The 16,345-nt window shown below is 45.2% G+C and overlaps 1 protein-coding gene across 1 annotated transcript in view; it reads right to left on the bottom strand.

Annotated features, from left to right (window-relative positions):
- NIFK (nucleolar protein interacting with the FHA domain of MKI67) overlaps positions 1–16,345 on the bottom strand; it is a 71,278-nt gene that overhangs the window by 7,860 nt on the left and 47,073 nt on the right. The window contains exons 3-5 of the mRNA XM_078682062.1: positions 15,972–16,080; positions 4,226–4,437; positions 3,069–3,143 (exon numbers count right to left, since the gene is read on the bottom strand). Of these exons, the coding sequence (XP_078538188.1) occupies positions 3,069–3,143; positions 4,226–4,437; positions 15,972–16,080 (396 nt within the window). The remainder of the gene's footprint in view (positions 1–3,068; positions 3,144–4,225; positions 4,438–15,971; positions 16,081–16,345) is intronic.

Below are 16,345 nucleotides of genomic sequence, written 5' to 3'. Positions count from 1 at the left end.
TCTCACTGTTGTGACCTGCCTCATGTACCCATGCTCTTCAGCCATGTCTGCGTGGAGGTGAGTGACAAAGGAGGACTACGGATTATCAGTGTTTAGCAATGCAATCAGACCCCACGGCCCTAGCTGCTGTTGGAACTTGCAGGGAGGGCAGAGATTGAAATAGGATAGCTCACAGGGGAGACTGCCCACTGGAGCTCTCCTCGAGCCATGTGACGTCTAAAACCGGAAGCATGGCAACACATGGCCGTACTCCACATAACATGCTTTCTGACACAATTGAAAAATTGATTATGTGGAACTTCTTTTTCTGATATCTTGTTTAGGGGCAAGGATGTGGCACAACAGCCAGAGCTGATGACTGTAGAGCTGGGAAACCAGGTTCAATTCTTGATGTCTGCTCAACATCCCGTGATTCTGGGCAAATCACTTAATTTCCCTGTGCTTACAGAAAATGAATGTGTGCTTGTGTAATGTAAAAGATGCTCCTGTAAAGCGCTCCAATACCTTTGGGTCATGTTTGCACTATATAAAACTGCAAAAAATATATTACAAAATGTTGTGAGCACTCCTGTTTCAAGGCACTGCTCAAGACTGGAAGTGGAGCTCAACCTAAGAATGGCAGAAGCAAGAATCTATCCACGCATTGTCTCTGTTGGGAAAAACATGCACTCCCACACCTGTGTTTTGAGAGTGTTTTTGCTAATCTATCCTAAATTTTGTGTTTTATGGAAAAATAAAGCACCAATGTAATTTTTTGTGCAAATTTTTTTCCTGGAGACTTTTCATTTGAACTTTAGAATAAGCACATGGACTACCAAAGCTTCAGTTTACTAAACACTACCTTTATTTAATATTATTTGCCCTATACGACCTGGGCTCTGCAGGAGGGAATGGCCATCAATGATGCAGAGTGCCAGCTTCCAGAACTTTTTTGTCAGGTGGTGGCGGCGGTGGGGGGCTCGACGTGTAAAAAGGTTTAAATTGGGGGGCTCGGCCCACAAAAGTTTGAAGAACTCTGGTCTAGGTAGAAGTATTAATTTCAAAGCAATGTGCATAGCTAGTTGTACTTTTTAAGGCTCAGACCCCAGCTTTTTTTAAGCAAACAAACAGTCTGGTCTGCATTTACCAGCACTTCACACCAGGGTGACTTGACTCCTTTCTGTTTTTTTTGCTTTAACAACTAAACAAAACTTCTTCTCAGTCTAAATGCCTAAGTTATGGATCTAACTCCCCACAAGAATAAGAGTAATCCTCAACCATCTTGAATTCTGGAGAGCACCAAAAACCTGGTTCGTCCCCACTTTACACCGAGTGGATAGGTATAAGCATGCTCAAATTCATCTCTTTTCAGGCTATTTGCACCATATTTATGTCTTTGCTAAGTTTGAGCCGGTGGAAGACAGTGGGGGTCACCAGCACTCATTTTTGGGCACAGGTATTTATTTTTTCAGACATTTCCTGAAAGCAGCAGAGGGAAAAACGCACAATGGAGAAATAAGTAGGAAGAGAAAGATGGTCATAAAGAGAGAAATCAGAACACCACACGAGTGAGAAAAAAAAGCAGAAGTGTCTGGCAGTGGGTGAAAGAGGCTTGGGGTGGATTCAAGACTATGAAGCCTTGGTATTTGGTGTGCTGACATTAAATAGCACCGGCCACAGGTTTCTGGGTAGAGTTTTGGGCACCAGCACCCATTCTATTACAAGTTAAGCACAGACATCTTCCAAATAGGTCTAATAATATTGTTTCAACCCTGCACTCCAAAAAGAGTGCCTATGATTCCAACCAAGATCAGAGAACTTTGCGCCACTAAGGGACCTAGGGTGTAAGTATCTATAAATAAAACAGCGGCAACTGTCAAAAGGCACAGGCCTAATATGGAGTATTTTGGAGACTGACCTCGGGCCTTGCGAAGCCATGCATCGAACAGAGTATTGAGGACACGCCTTGCTTCTTTCTGGATTAAAGTGCAGATATGGGCTTACTCTGGTCTCGGACCACGTTACCCCTTTGTTTGGCAGGAACCTTCCCTGCTCCACGCAAATTCTTCTTATTGTTGATGCAATCGCTTTTTGCCACTGTAATCAGACTAAGACCTTACTCCTGTTAATTCACGCACTGTTCGAACCACCACCAAGTCTTACTACAAGGCAATCTCTCAGGCATAATTCGTTGTGCCCTGATGATGATCCCTCTACCTCAGTAGGGATCAAAACGTCTTCAATTTCAGTATTTGTTATGGTTTATGAGCAAAGATACTTTGGAATTGTGGCATATTGAATGTTTACTTAGTTTTTAGCCACATAATGTAGAATTCCTGAGTTTTGGAAATCTCATGATTTCTCTTGTTCTTTCAGTCTACCTATTGTCCCAATTACATAGTTCTGAAATATGGTTTGTTAAAATAAATTACTTCATCTCTATTTGGAGTCCAGACATCATTGTATTTCTATGTTTATTACTTAATGTTACCTCTTTTGAAAGGGACCACTGCTTTTGTTATGGATACTAATCACATATAGCACATCAACACACATTGGCAAATTCAAACATCAAGTATAAAGACAGTAGGGACACGGGTGGGTGGGACAATTATTCTGTGCAATTGTAGCAGTAAGCTTCTGCAGCCACGATATATATATATACAAATATACAAACTAAACCAAAATACCTTCTACCAGTTATTATGTTCGAAATGATCCTATTATGATCTAACCCCTGGAACTTACTGATATTCATATATAGTCATGAGAATTATTTTGTTAAAAGACTAGAAGGAATGGAAATGGTATGCCTTTAGATATAAATGCTACAGTCACTGCAACATGCTGGCATACACAATTTCATTAAAAAAGTAGCACATTTGAAGTTTGCAATGCCTGTGCCCCAATTGCCGTACTGGAAGTTGGTACGGTTGTCACTTTGTGGTTTCTGCTCTAGTCAGAGGGTTTATTTCAAAATATGTAGGCTCAATATCAATAGCATGATCAGAATTGAGTGGGAATGGCCTCCAAGTAATCTGCAGTATTAATTTGATTGGCAAATGAAAAAGACGCTGTATTAAGCTCACCTGGCTGTTCACTGTCAAGTTGAGATCAGCTGTTAAGTCCATAGCTATCTTTTTATGTATTGGAATTTGGGAGGCCTAAAGAAATAAAAAAAGTTCAGTTAAAAAGATGCAAGGATCAAAATGGAAAAGCGATACGGATTTATATCTCACCTAAAGTTCACCAGGTTCTGACAAAGTCCTGATTTTAATTATACGTATTATATGCATTGCGAAATACCAGTTTGTAAATTGCCACAGAGAAACAGAAAATAAAATCTAACTGATGCCACAGCTTAGAAAGGAGTGAACATATTTCCATAAGCGATATTCAAATCTCTCAGTTCACGATATTCGGGTGTCTCAGTTCAGATTCTGAAAAGCTACTTGCGTTTGAATGGACTGAGATTTTAACAAATTATTCCTTAACTGCCCATTTTATAGCAGTGTTTGATGACAAATTTTGCAACCACTTTTTCAAGCTGGGATTTTTGTGTCCACTGAAATGTCAAAACTGCACTTGCACAGAAAATAGATGGCGACTGTTCTACAAAGCATTCGCTCCCCGCTACACGTTTATGAGGTCTGCAGAAGAGGCCTACATTTGAAAGATTAAGGCAAAATACTGCTGCTTAACTCCCCTTTCGGCCCCGCCCTTTCTCTGCAATGTCACAGACAATGCTTAAGCAACTTGGTGAACTGAGCAGTCTGCTGCACAGGCTTCACAGCATGTTCCACCAATGTAAGGGTACCCGCAGGCCGACCTGTATGCCAATGGATAGAGAGAAGGCGCCAGAGAAGATGTTGAGGAGCAGTATATTGCCATTTCAGAAACTGAAACAGGCCAGTCAGTACACTAGTAACCTGGTGGGCTGAAAACATGTGAAATACGTTTTCATGAAAGTTGAGCTTAAACACTAGGAGAAAGCTACAGGGCACTCCTTCCAAAAGTCACTGCTTCTAATGTCATTTTAAAGGATGCAGACAAAATAATGCATCCAAGTACCCAAGTAGATCCACTCTTTTTCCACCGTAATGCTCACCGAATCAATAGCAGAAGTAGCCATCGTCGAGCATGTCCCAGAGACCTTTTTGCATTGTTGTTGGATACAGAATTCGTATGAAGTGAAAGTACAATGAAGCATAGACAAAAGAACAAAAAGTAAATAAAAGATACTTACAAATCCTGGAAAATCATAGTCTATTCCTTTCGCAGCGAGCCTTTTCCGGAGCATCCTTTCTTTTGCTAGCAGCTTTTTGGTCATCTTTTCTTTCTGCTCGACGGTCCTCTTCTTGTTGTACCTGGCTACTGCAGGGTGCGATGGTTTCTTAAAGGTTCTGTTACAGCCTTTAAAAAGGTTTTCATGGACTTTTTCAGGATGGATAAATTCGCCTGAAATACAGTGATGGCTCTTAATAGAAATGGAATTATTGTAATTGCTTGCAATACATTAGTCTTAACCATCAATGAAAACATTGTATTTTGTGATAAACAAGGCTTTTCAGAGTCTTTACTAATATGTATAATACAAGCACTTCTAGAACCCTTCAGTGCTTTTCTTGTAAATATCAACGTAGTCATCTGTAAATAGATCTACTGCTTGGTATGGATAATGAAGAGAATGCTTTGAGAGGCATCTTTTGGCATCAAAGAACATCAAAACTGGAGCAGTATCATTGTAGTCACAGAATGAGATAGACAGTAAAGATGGTATCTGGTTACTGCCAAATCCTGGGGTCAGGGTAATTTGCTGCGGGAGGCATTCAGGCCCTATTCTCTGCCTTCAGGTTGCAGTATGGTATTGGTTCTTCTGGTTGGAGGGTACTGGTACACATAAAAACCAGCCCTCTTCCTTCTGACGGCTGCAGTAGCTTTGCAAACCAGTGCATCGTCTTTATTTGCTGATGGGCGTTTTGTACAAGAACCAGATTGCCTTGCTCCCGCCATAAATCCCAGACCAAAAGAACAAGCTGAACTTTGTTTAGAAGTGCTTGAGAAAGATTCACAAAACCGTTGGTCACAGTCTGTGGCGTGTAGAAGCATCGTCATTGGAGCGCATCGCAGCACGTATGTTGTTACGTTATGCTCCTGCATGCCTCCATCTTGAATTCTATGTCAGGACGGAGGCGAGGATTATGCAGTCCTTTCTTCGCTTTATTACAATAGCAGATTCAAAGAAAACCAATCACAAAACTTTTCTGGAACTACAGCTCCCATGAGCACATGGGGCACAGTGTCCATAGTAACCACCAGCCAATGATGATGGTGTCCGTAGTATAACTGGCCGTGACGTCCCTTCCGCTTCCTCTTTCTTCTCTGCTCGTCAGATAAGTCACTTTCATTATCTTTCTGACGTTCTGTGGTAGTCTTTTGTTAAACAATTGTGCCTGTGCATTATTACTTGCTTCTAGCGAAGTGTGCTTCCTAACGCTATTGCTTCGGCAGATTGACGCGCGACAGGCGCTGCTTGCGCCGTCACTGCCGCTTCATCGCGGACCGTGTGAGGCGCGTCCTCGCGTTTTCCCGGCTCTGTGGGGCGCCGTCGCTTGGGGAGCAGCTGCGCTCGCGGTCTCCTCCTCTTTGTGTGGCGCGCTGAGGCGATCTATCTTTCTGCCTCACCAACCCTCGCCTGACACCGTCTACTGTGACTTTTGCCGCGCGTTGCTACGCGACGCCATCTAGTGGCGAAAACAGGTACTGGACCTGCATTTTTGGCAGCTAAGCTGCGTGAGCACCGGCGAGGGGGCTGCCCTTTTTGTATTTTAGGCTAAAGGCGTTTTGGTGCTCACACCCTCCTGTTATGCAATCTTCGGAGCAAGTAAACCCCCCCCCCCCCATTCAGGAGGCGGAAGAGTTATGCATCTCCCAAACCTTGCTGCCGGCGGTTGGTCGCGCGCTTTCTCAGGCTCTGGACTCGGTACTGGCGCCCCTGAGGGAGTGGACGCACTTGCCCAGAGCATCCCCGGGGTGTTTGGTAACGCAGTGCCCGTTGATCGCGGACCCAAAGGCGCGCAGGGTGGGGGCAATAAATTTGCAAAACGTCACGCGGGGCACCTGGAGGAGTTCGACCGATTGAGGGACTCCTTCCATAAGAGTGCGCGGACGTTAAAACACGTACCCTGCCGGGAGAGGTTCTACTCCGGAGAGGATGGCGACGAGGTCGCCCCTGAAACGGACCAGGAGGATGGTGTCCCCGTGGAGGGAGAGGGTGTAACTGATGAGGAGGCCTCCTCGGAGGATGAGGAGGAGTACATGAGTCGGCCTTGGCGCCCGGCGTCTCACTCATCGGGGTCCCAGGAGGGTGATGACAAGACCTCTGACATGTTTGATCCGACGAGAATTTACCACCCTAGATCGTCGGAATGGATCCCTGACCCCAAAGTGGCGGCGTATGTCGCGGGTAAAGTTCGCCAACCCCTGGACAAGGAGGATAGGACCCGCATGCGGGGTGAATGCCCTCGCCCCAAATTGGAGGGCAGTGTGGCTGTCACCCCGGACATTGATGAGAAGCTCTGCGCGTTCTTTGCGAAGTTCATGAAGGACCCTAAGAAGGGCATAGATCGTTCATGGCGCAACTGTCAGGATAAGCTCCTGGACGCCGTGGGCCCCGTGTCCCAGATCATCCAGTTGGCCGAGAGGGCCAAGGAGTCGGGGACGGCGTTGTCCATGGAGGTAGTGGCAGGTTGGGCACAACGAGCCCTATGCTTCTTGGGTAATGCGAACTGTGCATTGGCGGCTGAGCGGAGGAGGTCACTCCTCATTAAGATAGATCCCAAGCTTGGGGACCTGGCCACTTCAGAAGCAGGGCCTATTGCACAGGGCAAGTTGTTTGGCGAACACTTTATAAAAGGAGTTAAACAAGTTTGTCACTACTTTCTCCGCTTTGGATAAAGCATAGACGTTGATCAAAAAGATTTTTCCCGGACGGGTTTTTGCTGGGGCCGGAAGAGCGAGCTTTGGATCCAGTCTGGACCTGATCATCGAATCGGATGCCAGCAGGTCTGGCTGGGGAGCGCGCTGCGGCGATGTAACGATGGGGGGCCGCTGGTCGGAGGAGGAGCTCCAGCTTCACATCAATTGCTTGGAACTCCTAGAGGGTTCCTTCGCGGTGAAGTCACTGACTCAGAACCAGGTGTCGTGCTGCATCCTGCTGCGCATGGACAATGTGTCAGCGGTGCAATATATCAATCGCTTGGGCGGGCCTCGGTCTTGGGCCTCGGCGGACCTGGCGAAGGATTTCTGGCATTATTGCCTGGAGAGGCGGATTTCGGTGTCGGCGGAGTATCTTCCGGGCACACAGAATTCGATTGCGGATTGGCATTCCAGGAACTTTCACGACTTCAGCGACTGGCGACTGCACCAGGCGGTCTTCCAGGCTTTGATGGACAGGTGGGGGCTGTGCTCGGTGGACCTTTTCGCGTCACGCCTCAACCGGCAACTCCCGAGGTTCGTGAGCTGGAAGCCGGACCCGGAGGCAACGATGGTCGATGCGTTCTTGCAGAACTGGACACTGGAGCAGGCGTATGCGTTTCCACCTTTTCTCATGATTCCACGAGTGACGGCTCAAGTGCGCCGACAACAAGCGTCCCTGATCCTAGTGACCCCCTTCTGGCGGGCCTAGGCGTGGTTTCCTCCTCTGTTGGAACTGTCTTGGGACTGCCCGATTCGGCTGCCCTTGTTCCCTTCATTGCTCTCGGGCCCTCTGGGAGAGCCTCACCCAATGGTGCTTCAGGGGATCTTGCACCTCATGGCATGGAGGATTTCAGGGGACGTTGGCAGGACGGACGCCTTTCGGCAGACGCGGAGGACCTCATCCGTAGAGCTTGGGCTCCAGGAACGGTCAAGAGGTACCGCTCGGCTTGGCAACGGTGGCGTCGTTGGTGTCTGGGAAGACACGCCGATCCCGTGGGGGCAGGCGTTAGCCACATCCTGAATTTTCTGGCCGAATTGGCTCAGTCTGGGTTAGCCTATCGGTCTATTAATTCTTTCAGGTCTGCCATTTCGGCGGGACATGCCCACATTGACGGTAAGCCGGCGGGGGAACACCCTCTCTAAGCCCCCGGAACCCAGGTACGAGTTCCTCTGGGATGTCAACATCGTACTGCGGTTCCTCGGCTCCTGGCGGGATAATCAATTCCTTACCAGGAAAGAATTGTCGGCCAAGCTGGCGATCCTGCTGTGTCTGGTTTCGTGCAAACGTGTCTCGGACGTGAGGGCACTGGGTATCACGGTACGGATGTTCACCCCAGATGGAGTCACTTTCATGGTTGCTAGGAGGACCAAGACCAATATCCAGACCCCCCAGGATATAGCGGCATGGATTAGCAAACTTAGCGGCACAAATATGGAAATTTAGCGGCAATTTTGCGGCATTTTATGTGGCCATTTTTCCTACAACAAACACAGATATCTTAGTTTTTTTAGTTATTTAACAACATGAAGCTATGTATATTTGGTTTCTTTACAATGTAGACACTTTGGGGCAGATTTACAAGCCCCTTGCGCTGCTTTTACGCCGCCGTTGCGTCACATTTGTGACGCAGCGGCGGCGCAAAAGATGCACCATGGTGCGGGGTATTTACAACGTGACGCCGGAGAGTACGGCCAGGGTGCGGAAAGTACGGCCCATGTGCGCAGATTCCGGCCCACCTGCTGATGTAAAGATACGACTCACAAACGATCTCTGTAAATACTAAAAGTCATAAAGTTAGACCTTTTGTCTAAGATTACCTTTGGGAATCGGCCCATAAGTTTCTCATTGCTTAGATGGGTGTAATTTCTGATATTTATGTTTCCCTTGTCTTCATTGCTTGATTTGCTTGTGAGAAAGTGTCAATCATAATCGTTGAAATGTAACTCATATTCACACTGAAAGTATGAAAATGTGACACATAGCAATCTGAAGCCTTGACAGTTATGCTGTTTTATTTGCGAATAGAGGCCACTATTATTTTGGCTCCAGCGCGTACTTTCTGTTCCAGAGGACACTGCTTGTTGGTGGTGCAGCAGATCGCAGAGTGTTGTCACGAAGGGAACGGTGGAAAACCACTCGAGAAAGTTTTAAATATTTTTGTTTGAGAAAATTCAACAAAAACAAGTGAATCCCAAAAATAAATTGCTGCTCCTCAACAAAAGCGTAAAGATGAGATCGTTATTCTTTACCATTCAATGCTTGGTTTTAACATTAAATGCACCGCACAATTAATTGTTTAACAGAGAGGCTTTTAATTGGGCACCTGCAAAGAGAGGCACTGTGGCATAACAGACAGTACATCACTACTCAAGGCTCAAGAGGCGCTAAAAGGGTTTGTTTATTGAGTAGTTTACACAACGCCCCCGCCCCCTCGAGATCTCCCCCTCCACTGATTTATAACCTTGTGATAAGAATTCCGTTTGATTAATCTCTCTGAAACCTTGTAACGAGAAACATAACAGCCCTGTATATATTTCTCCTAAAACCATCAGGGAGTTAGCGGGTATTATATGTGCCTCGGAGATCAGCACCTCTCACCCTTCGTGAACATCACGAAGAAAGGAAGGAAGGCCTGTCGAAAGAGCCAGCACCTGGCCATCAGTGCCGGGAGATAAGAGCAGGCGCCCTTAGCTCGAGCCATCAGTGCAGAAACAGCAGGCGGCCTTAGCTCGAGCCATCAGTGCAGAAACAGCAGGCGGCCTTAGCTTTGACCAATATGCAAACCAGCAGGCGGTGGTGACGGCTAATCAGCAGGCGGTGGTAACGGCTAACCAGCAGGCGGTGGTAACGGCCAGGCGATCACTTAAAGCAGACCCCCCAGGATACCAGGATATAGCGGCTTTTGTAAAAATGCCGCGATTTTTAGAAAAATGCCGATTTCGCGGGCACTTTTGTAAAAATCGCGGCATTTTTTCAAAATTGCCGATTTCGCGGCAAATCGCGAAATCGCGATATCCTGGAGGGTCTGAATATCAGGTCGGTATCATACCCTACGTTTCCAGACCAACCCAAGCCGTGTGTGGTGCGATGCCGCAAGGCGTATGAGGACATGACGGCGGAATATCGCCCTCCTGGAGAGCGTCAGCTCCTTATTGCTCTGCAGAAACCTTTTAAGGCCGTTTCAGATCTATCTATCCATCGCCAGGTGGGTCTGTTGGATCATGACGGAGGCGGGGTGGATGTCACCAGATTTGGAGCCCACTCCACGAGAGGAGCAATGGCCTCTAAGGCCGTGCAGGTGGGCGGTCGACTGGAGGATATTATGGCTGCGGCGGATTGGTCCTCCGAGTCCACGTTCAAGAAGTTTTACTTCAAACCCATCTATGGCGCGGCAGAGCTGGTCGTGGATAGGCTTTAAACCTGCATAATCCTCGCCTCAGTCCTGACATAGAATGAAAAATGTCCTAGCTAACGTAACGGAAAGTTTCAATTCTATTAAGGACTAGGAGGCGAGGATTATCCCTCCCGAGACTTGCTGGTCTCGACCCACCCGTGATCCTCGTACTTTGGTAAGTAGTGACTTACTGTTCATTTTCGATGTGTTTTGATGCTGTTTGGCCTAAGATGGAATTCAGTCATATTTTATATTCAAATGAGTTGAGTTCTCCTTGACATGGTTTCAATGGTGTGTGGTCTCATGGAAGTGCGGTAGACTGCCTTTATATGCTTCCTTCCAGGGAAGAGGAACAGGATAACGATTTGTCTTGTGTTGCTTTAGGACAAGACCAGCAGGATTGATGAACGTTCCCAGGAGTTTTCCTCACAGAGAAGAAGAGGAAGCGGAAGGGACGTCACGGCCAGTTATACTACGGACACCATCATCATTGGCTGGCGGTTACTATGGACACTGTGCCCCATGTGCTCATGGGAGCTGTAGTTCCAGAAAAGTTTTGTGATTGGTTTTCTTTGAATCTGCTATTGTAATAAAGAGAAGAAAGGACTGCATAATCCTCGCCCCCTAGTCCTTAATAGAATTGAAACTTTCCGTTACGTTAGCTAGGAAATTTTTCATTTCCTTCAAGTCAGAAGCAATGCGCTTACGTCATCACGCTGAGCAACGTACGTGCCGCCATATTGGATGGGCGGAAGTGCAGTTTTTTTCTCAGGCAGCGTACGCACAGCTCTGTCTTTCTCCTCCCTAACTACAGCTGATCAACAAGGGCGTTGATCTGTTCAAGATCAAAGCATCGGCGCATATCCTGCGAGGTACCAATTCTTTGTTGATTGTGTGGTAAACAGTGACATGGTGACTTGCATACCTTTGAGTACAGCATGCAAGGTTCCTTTTCTACATCTGTTATCTGACCAACATTTACACTGATTTGTACACCTTTGAGTACAGCGTGCATGGTACTATCTCTTCATTGGGGATATGGCAAACAATTACATGTTGATCTTTCACTTTACTGGGCATACCATTTACGTCCTTTTACTTCACCTCAGACTACTAGCTTGTCAAGCACGTCTCTTTGTTCCTTGAGGAAATATTTCTTCAAGCATTTTTTCAGTGATTTGCACACCTTTGTGTATTTTGTCAGTTCTTTGGTGCAGATACTATCACGGTGATTTTCACACCTGCTTGAACTTTTGCTTTTCACAATATCCGCTACGTCTTGGTCTGTATGTTTATACAAATTATCGTATCTTGAATATGGCGGTACAGTCAAATGTCTTCATGCCATCTATGTTTCTTCCGCATCCTGGCACTCCAGTCACAGTCTGGGAGGATTGGGTGGAAAAGTTGGAAAATTATATTACTGCCTTAATTGGCCACACTTTTTCCCCTGCGAGAAAAAAAGCTTGGTTACTTAGTGCCCTTGACAGTGAGAGACCACGTATTTCCAAGTATTTACCGGTGGCCATGGGTCCCAATGGTCAACCAATGGATGACTTGTATAGAGAGGCCATCAAAACGTTAGTAACTAGGTCTGCCAAAGAAGACAATCTTGTTAAGGCTAGATAGAAGTTCTACACACAACCTCAAATCGGAGTGCAAGTCCATAGTGGACTTTGTTGCTAGACTGCGCAAACTTTCAGTTAAATGTCGGTTTGGGGGTAATGACTGATGAAATAATTTGTGATAAGTTGATGGTTCAGTGTCGTGAAAGATAAATCCAAGAAAGATTGTGCGCTGGAAAAGACCCCTCGTTGAAAGAAGCTGTGGCTATGGCAAAAGTAATTTAGGAATCTCAAAAGTGCATTAAGGAGTTGGGGAAGAATAGAAGGATGAATGATGGAGTTGGGGAAGAATAGAAGGATGAATGATGTAGCCAGCCTTGATTTTAGATTTAAAGGTGATGTCACTGAGATTAAAGCTATCTCAAAGAAAAATGGTAAGAGTTCTTCTTCTTTCAGTCCTTTTCCTAAAAGTAAAGAGAGAGAATGTTTGAGGTGTTGGAGTCAATACCACTTAGCTGATTCTAAGAGGTGTTTTGCCATTGACCAAGTGTGCAAGAAATGTGGTCGTATAGGACATTATGCACAAGTATGCAGACAAGGTGATGGTGCTGACAAATACAACCCCATGGTCAATTTGGTACAATTGGGTTCTGAAGTTAAAGTACTGATGAAATATTAGTGGTTGAAGAAATTGTGAGAGCACAGTCTCTGAAGAATGTGAGGATCCGAAGAGACTCACCAGTCCTAAGGCTGTGTTTGATGTCTGTGGTCAAAAAGTTAGTCTCATGGTTGATTCAGGATCAATGTTCACGATTATTCCTGAAGCACTGTTTAAGTCATTATGGGCAAATGTTGTGTTAAATGTTAAAGACATCAACCCAGTGGGTTACCAAGGTCAAACCATCAACATTTGGGATACATGTTTGGTGTCATCCGATTTGACACCAGGAGTACGGAGGGCAAGGTTTATGTTGCCAGAGAAGGCCCCTTCCTCCTTCTTGGTTGGATGCACCATTATGATCTGCACATGGTTATAGACCTTAGGTCGCCTAACCAGGTTATGGTGGTGAATGAGGCAATGCAAATTTAAGATATCCTACATGAGCCACACAAAGTGTTTGAAGAACTGCCTTCATTCATCACCACTGAGGCCACGTTCCAGTTCACTCGCATGCAATTCGGTTTAGGATCAGCAACAAGTGTTTTTCAGAGATTAATGAACAGTATATTTGAAGGTGTGAGTAGTGTAGTTTATTTCCAGGACAATATTTTAGTTTCTGGTAAAACAGTGGAGTAACAGGATGCCATTTTGAGACATGTTTCGTGGAAATTCGAGGAGGTGGGTATGACGGTAAACAAACACAAATGTACATTTTTAAAAGAGCAGGTAGAGTATTTGGGATACACCATTTCCAGTGGAGGCATAGCACCTAAACGTAATCTTTTGGAAGCAATAAAACTTGCACCCTGTCCTAAGGATAAAGATCAGCGGAGGTCCTTTTTAGGGCTAGCAGAGTATTAATCTAAGTTTGTTAAGGGGTTTACTAACATAACTGAATCCTTAACGAGTCTTCTTCGAACGGGCAGTAAATATATTTGGGAGGAAGAACATCAAAAGTCCACTGAAAAGGTGAAGAGTGAAATTTGTAACGCTGGTATATTAGCTACATTTAACATGACGTGCAAATCTTTTCTTACTGTTGATGCCAGCATGACCGGTATTGGTGTAGTGTTTTCCCAACTCCAGAATGGTACAGAAAAAACAATAGCCTTAGTTTCCCATACCCCGACTCAGGATGAGAATAATTATTCAGTGATTGAACGTGAAGCTTTAACTGCTGTATGGGGTACGGAGTACTTCAGAGTGTATTTGTGGGGTACCAGATTTGTATTAAGAACAGACCACAAACCACTGATCAAAATGTTATCTGCTGGTGGTGCTGGGAAAGGGTCTGTGCGTTTGGCCAGGTTTGCTGCCAGGTTACAGGAGTATTTATAGGATGTGGGATTCATTCATGGCTGGAAAAATTCTCAGGCGGATTGTCTCACTCGTATGTCATTGGATTGGGAATACGTTGATAAGAATGTTGTGAAGAGGTTTGAATCTAAAGAGGCGGTAGCCTTGGTTTGTGATATACAAGACCGTAATCTCTGTGCATTTTCCAGGATGCAGTGGGAGGACGGTAAGCAGTCTGACGCTACGTTGAAGGAGGTGATCAGTATGATTAAGTTGGGTGCACGCAGAGAGTACAGTGTCTGCTAGACCTTTTTGCAAAATCATTGATGAGTTGTCCTTGTGTGGGTCTGATGTGGTCATAAGAGGAGATCGTTTTATTCCACCTGTTAAATTGAGATTTAATATTTTCAGACTCGCTCACGAAGGTATGACTATTAGAAGAGTCAAGGAGGACTTCTGGTGGCCTGGGATGGATGACCAGATCAGAAGGTGGGTGGGAGAGTGTAGTCTTTGCAAGGAGAGTGAGAAGAGATTGAAAGTCGGTAGTCAGAGCAGTATGGGACAGATTACTGATCCTGGAAGATCTTGGAGCTCTATTTGTCTGGACTTCTAGGTCCACTTTCTGAGGAGCCTGCCGATATGTGGTTTGCTGCGGTGATTGTGGATGTTCACTCCAGGTGGTTGATTGTTACGTTTTTGAGAGACATAACTACTTCTTCTACCATTAAAGTTTTGGAGTAGGTATTCTTGGAGGAAGGGGTGCCTCATACTTTGCTTACAGACAATGGGACACGGTTTCTTTCTGGTGAGATGCGTTGCTTTTTTGAGAAATGCGGAATTAAGTACTGGTGTACTTCTCTTTATGACCCCATGAGTAACGGTATGGTCAAAAGGGCAATCAGATTGGTGAAAGGGACCATTCAACTGCCGTTATCTAGTGGTCGTTCTCCTAGTCCGCTAACTGATGAAATGCTGTGGGCCCATCGGTCGACTGTTCACAGTGTCACTCACAAATGTCCTTTTATACTTATGAGAGGGCGTTTGCCTGGTTCCAGATTGGTTCCCTCTTGGTTGCAAGATTGTATTTTTGGTGGTGGTGAGCAAGTCCATAAGGAGGTTTCTTCCAAGTAGTTTAAGGTTGGAGATTGGGTCAAGGTGAGGTCTGGTAGGTTGAGAGGTGGCTTGAAGAAGTTTACAGGACCCTTTTGTGTCTTTAGGGGTTGGCAAGCTTTTTGTAGTCCTTGAGGGAGGTGACAGATGGAATGTTCGTAGAGTGGCTTTGTATCAGAGAGGTGGCAAGTGCACTGAACAAAGTAATGGCGATACAGGTTGCTCTGGAGCCATGTTCATGCAGGATTTAGTGGATTCTTCCAATGCACAGGGTAATGGTCCCAATGTTGAGTAGGGTTATGTACTGAATGAACAGTGACAGTTTGGATCGGGCAAGTGGCTCCTTGGTGAGGGGTGATTTGAGTGTGAGAGGTCGTAGACCACCCTCTTATTTACAGGACTACGTTGGAATGATATTTGTTAATTTTTATTTGCTTTCATTTTCCTTGGTTATTTCTGTTTTCTTGTTGTTGCTTTTGTTTCTTTGCAAAGGACAAGGATGTGTTATGTTGTGTTCTTACTAGGAATGTCTCCTCTGGTTCCATGCTAGAATGTCTCCTGTGGTAATTTCGACGTTCTACCACAACAATAAATTACTTGGAACATGTAGGGTGGAAACATTAAATGTATACAAATATTACAACGGCCGGTCAAATAACGAAGAACACTGATTTTGCCTGCAAGCTACACAGCATGCTACCTTACTAGAACGTAAGAGAAAAGTGCTTTGATACACGTGTCCTCACAAAAATGTAGGGTTGTAACTCAGAAAAACAAACTTGGCCTGATTCTTCTTTTATGTAGCAGCATGAAATCCAGAGTCACCAATTCACAAGTATAGAACCCACTCATGAAAATATCCACTGTAATACATTAATGGGCAGAAGTGCAGCCATGCGTGTTTAACATACTATGGAGTGCATCCAACGTGTTTTTTTTTTGTTTTTTTAAAGGTGAATAGTCCTGTAGAAAAAGAAATGCACTTACATTTCAAGAGTCTTTCACAGAAAAGGTAGTTGTTCATGGTTTCGGCAACAATCTTGGCTACTTCGTCGCACTCAAATTCCACAAAAGCATATCCTTTACTGCCTCCAGTCTGCGATGAAAAAAAAGTATACTTAATAACATGCTTGGGAAAAAGATGCATTACCACAGTAGTACCACATATTGGATATCATCCATCAGCCAAAATTAGCACAACTAAAATCACCAACTGACGGTTGAAAGCACACACAAACAGCCTAAGTTAGCATGAAGAACGGATGCGAAGTTCTAATCCCACATTCAAACCATTAAGTACAAACTACTATTGAATAATTCACCTATTCAGTAAAGCAACAAATTATTTTGTACAATCAAGA

Source organism: Lissotriton helveticus, chromosome 3_1, assembly GCF_964261635.1.
Source record: "Lissotriton helveticus chromosome 3_1, aLisHel1.1, whole genome shotgun sequence".
Lineage (NCBI taxonomy): Eukaryota > Metazoa > Chordata > Amphibia > Caudata > Salamandridae > Lissotriton > Lissotriton helveticus.
The sequence above is the reverse complement of the archived record's forward strand: the minus strand, read 5'-3'. Positions and strand labels throughout refer to the sequence as shown.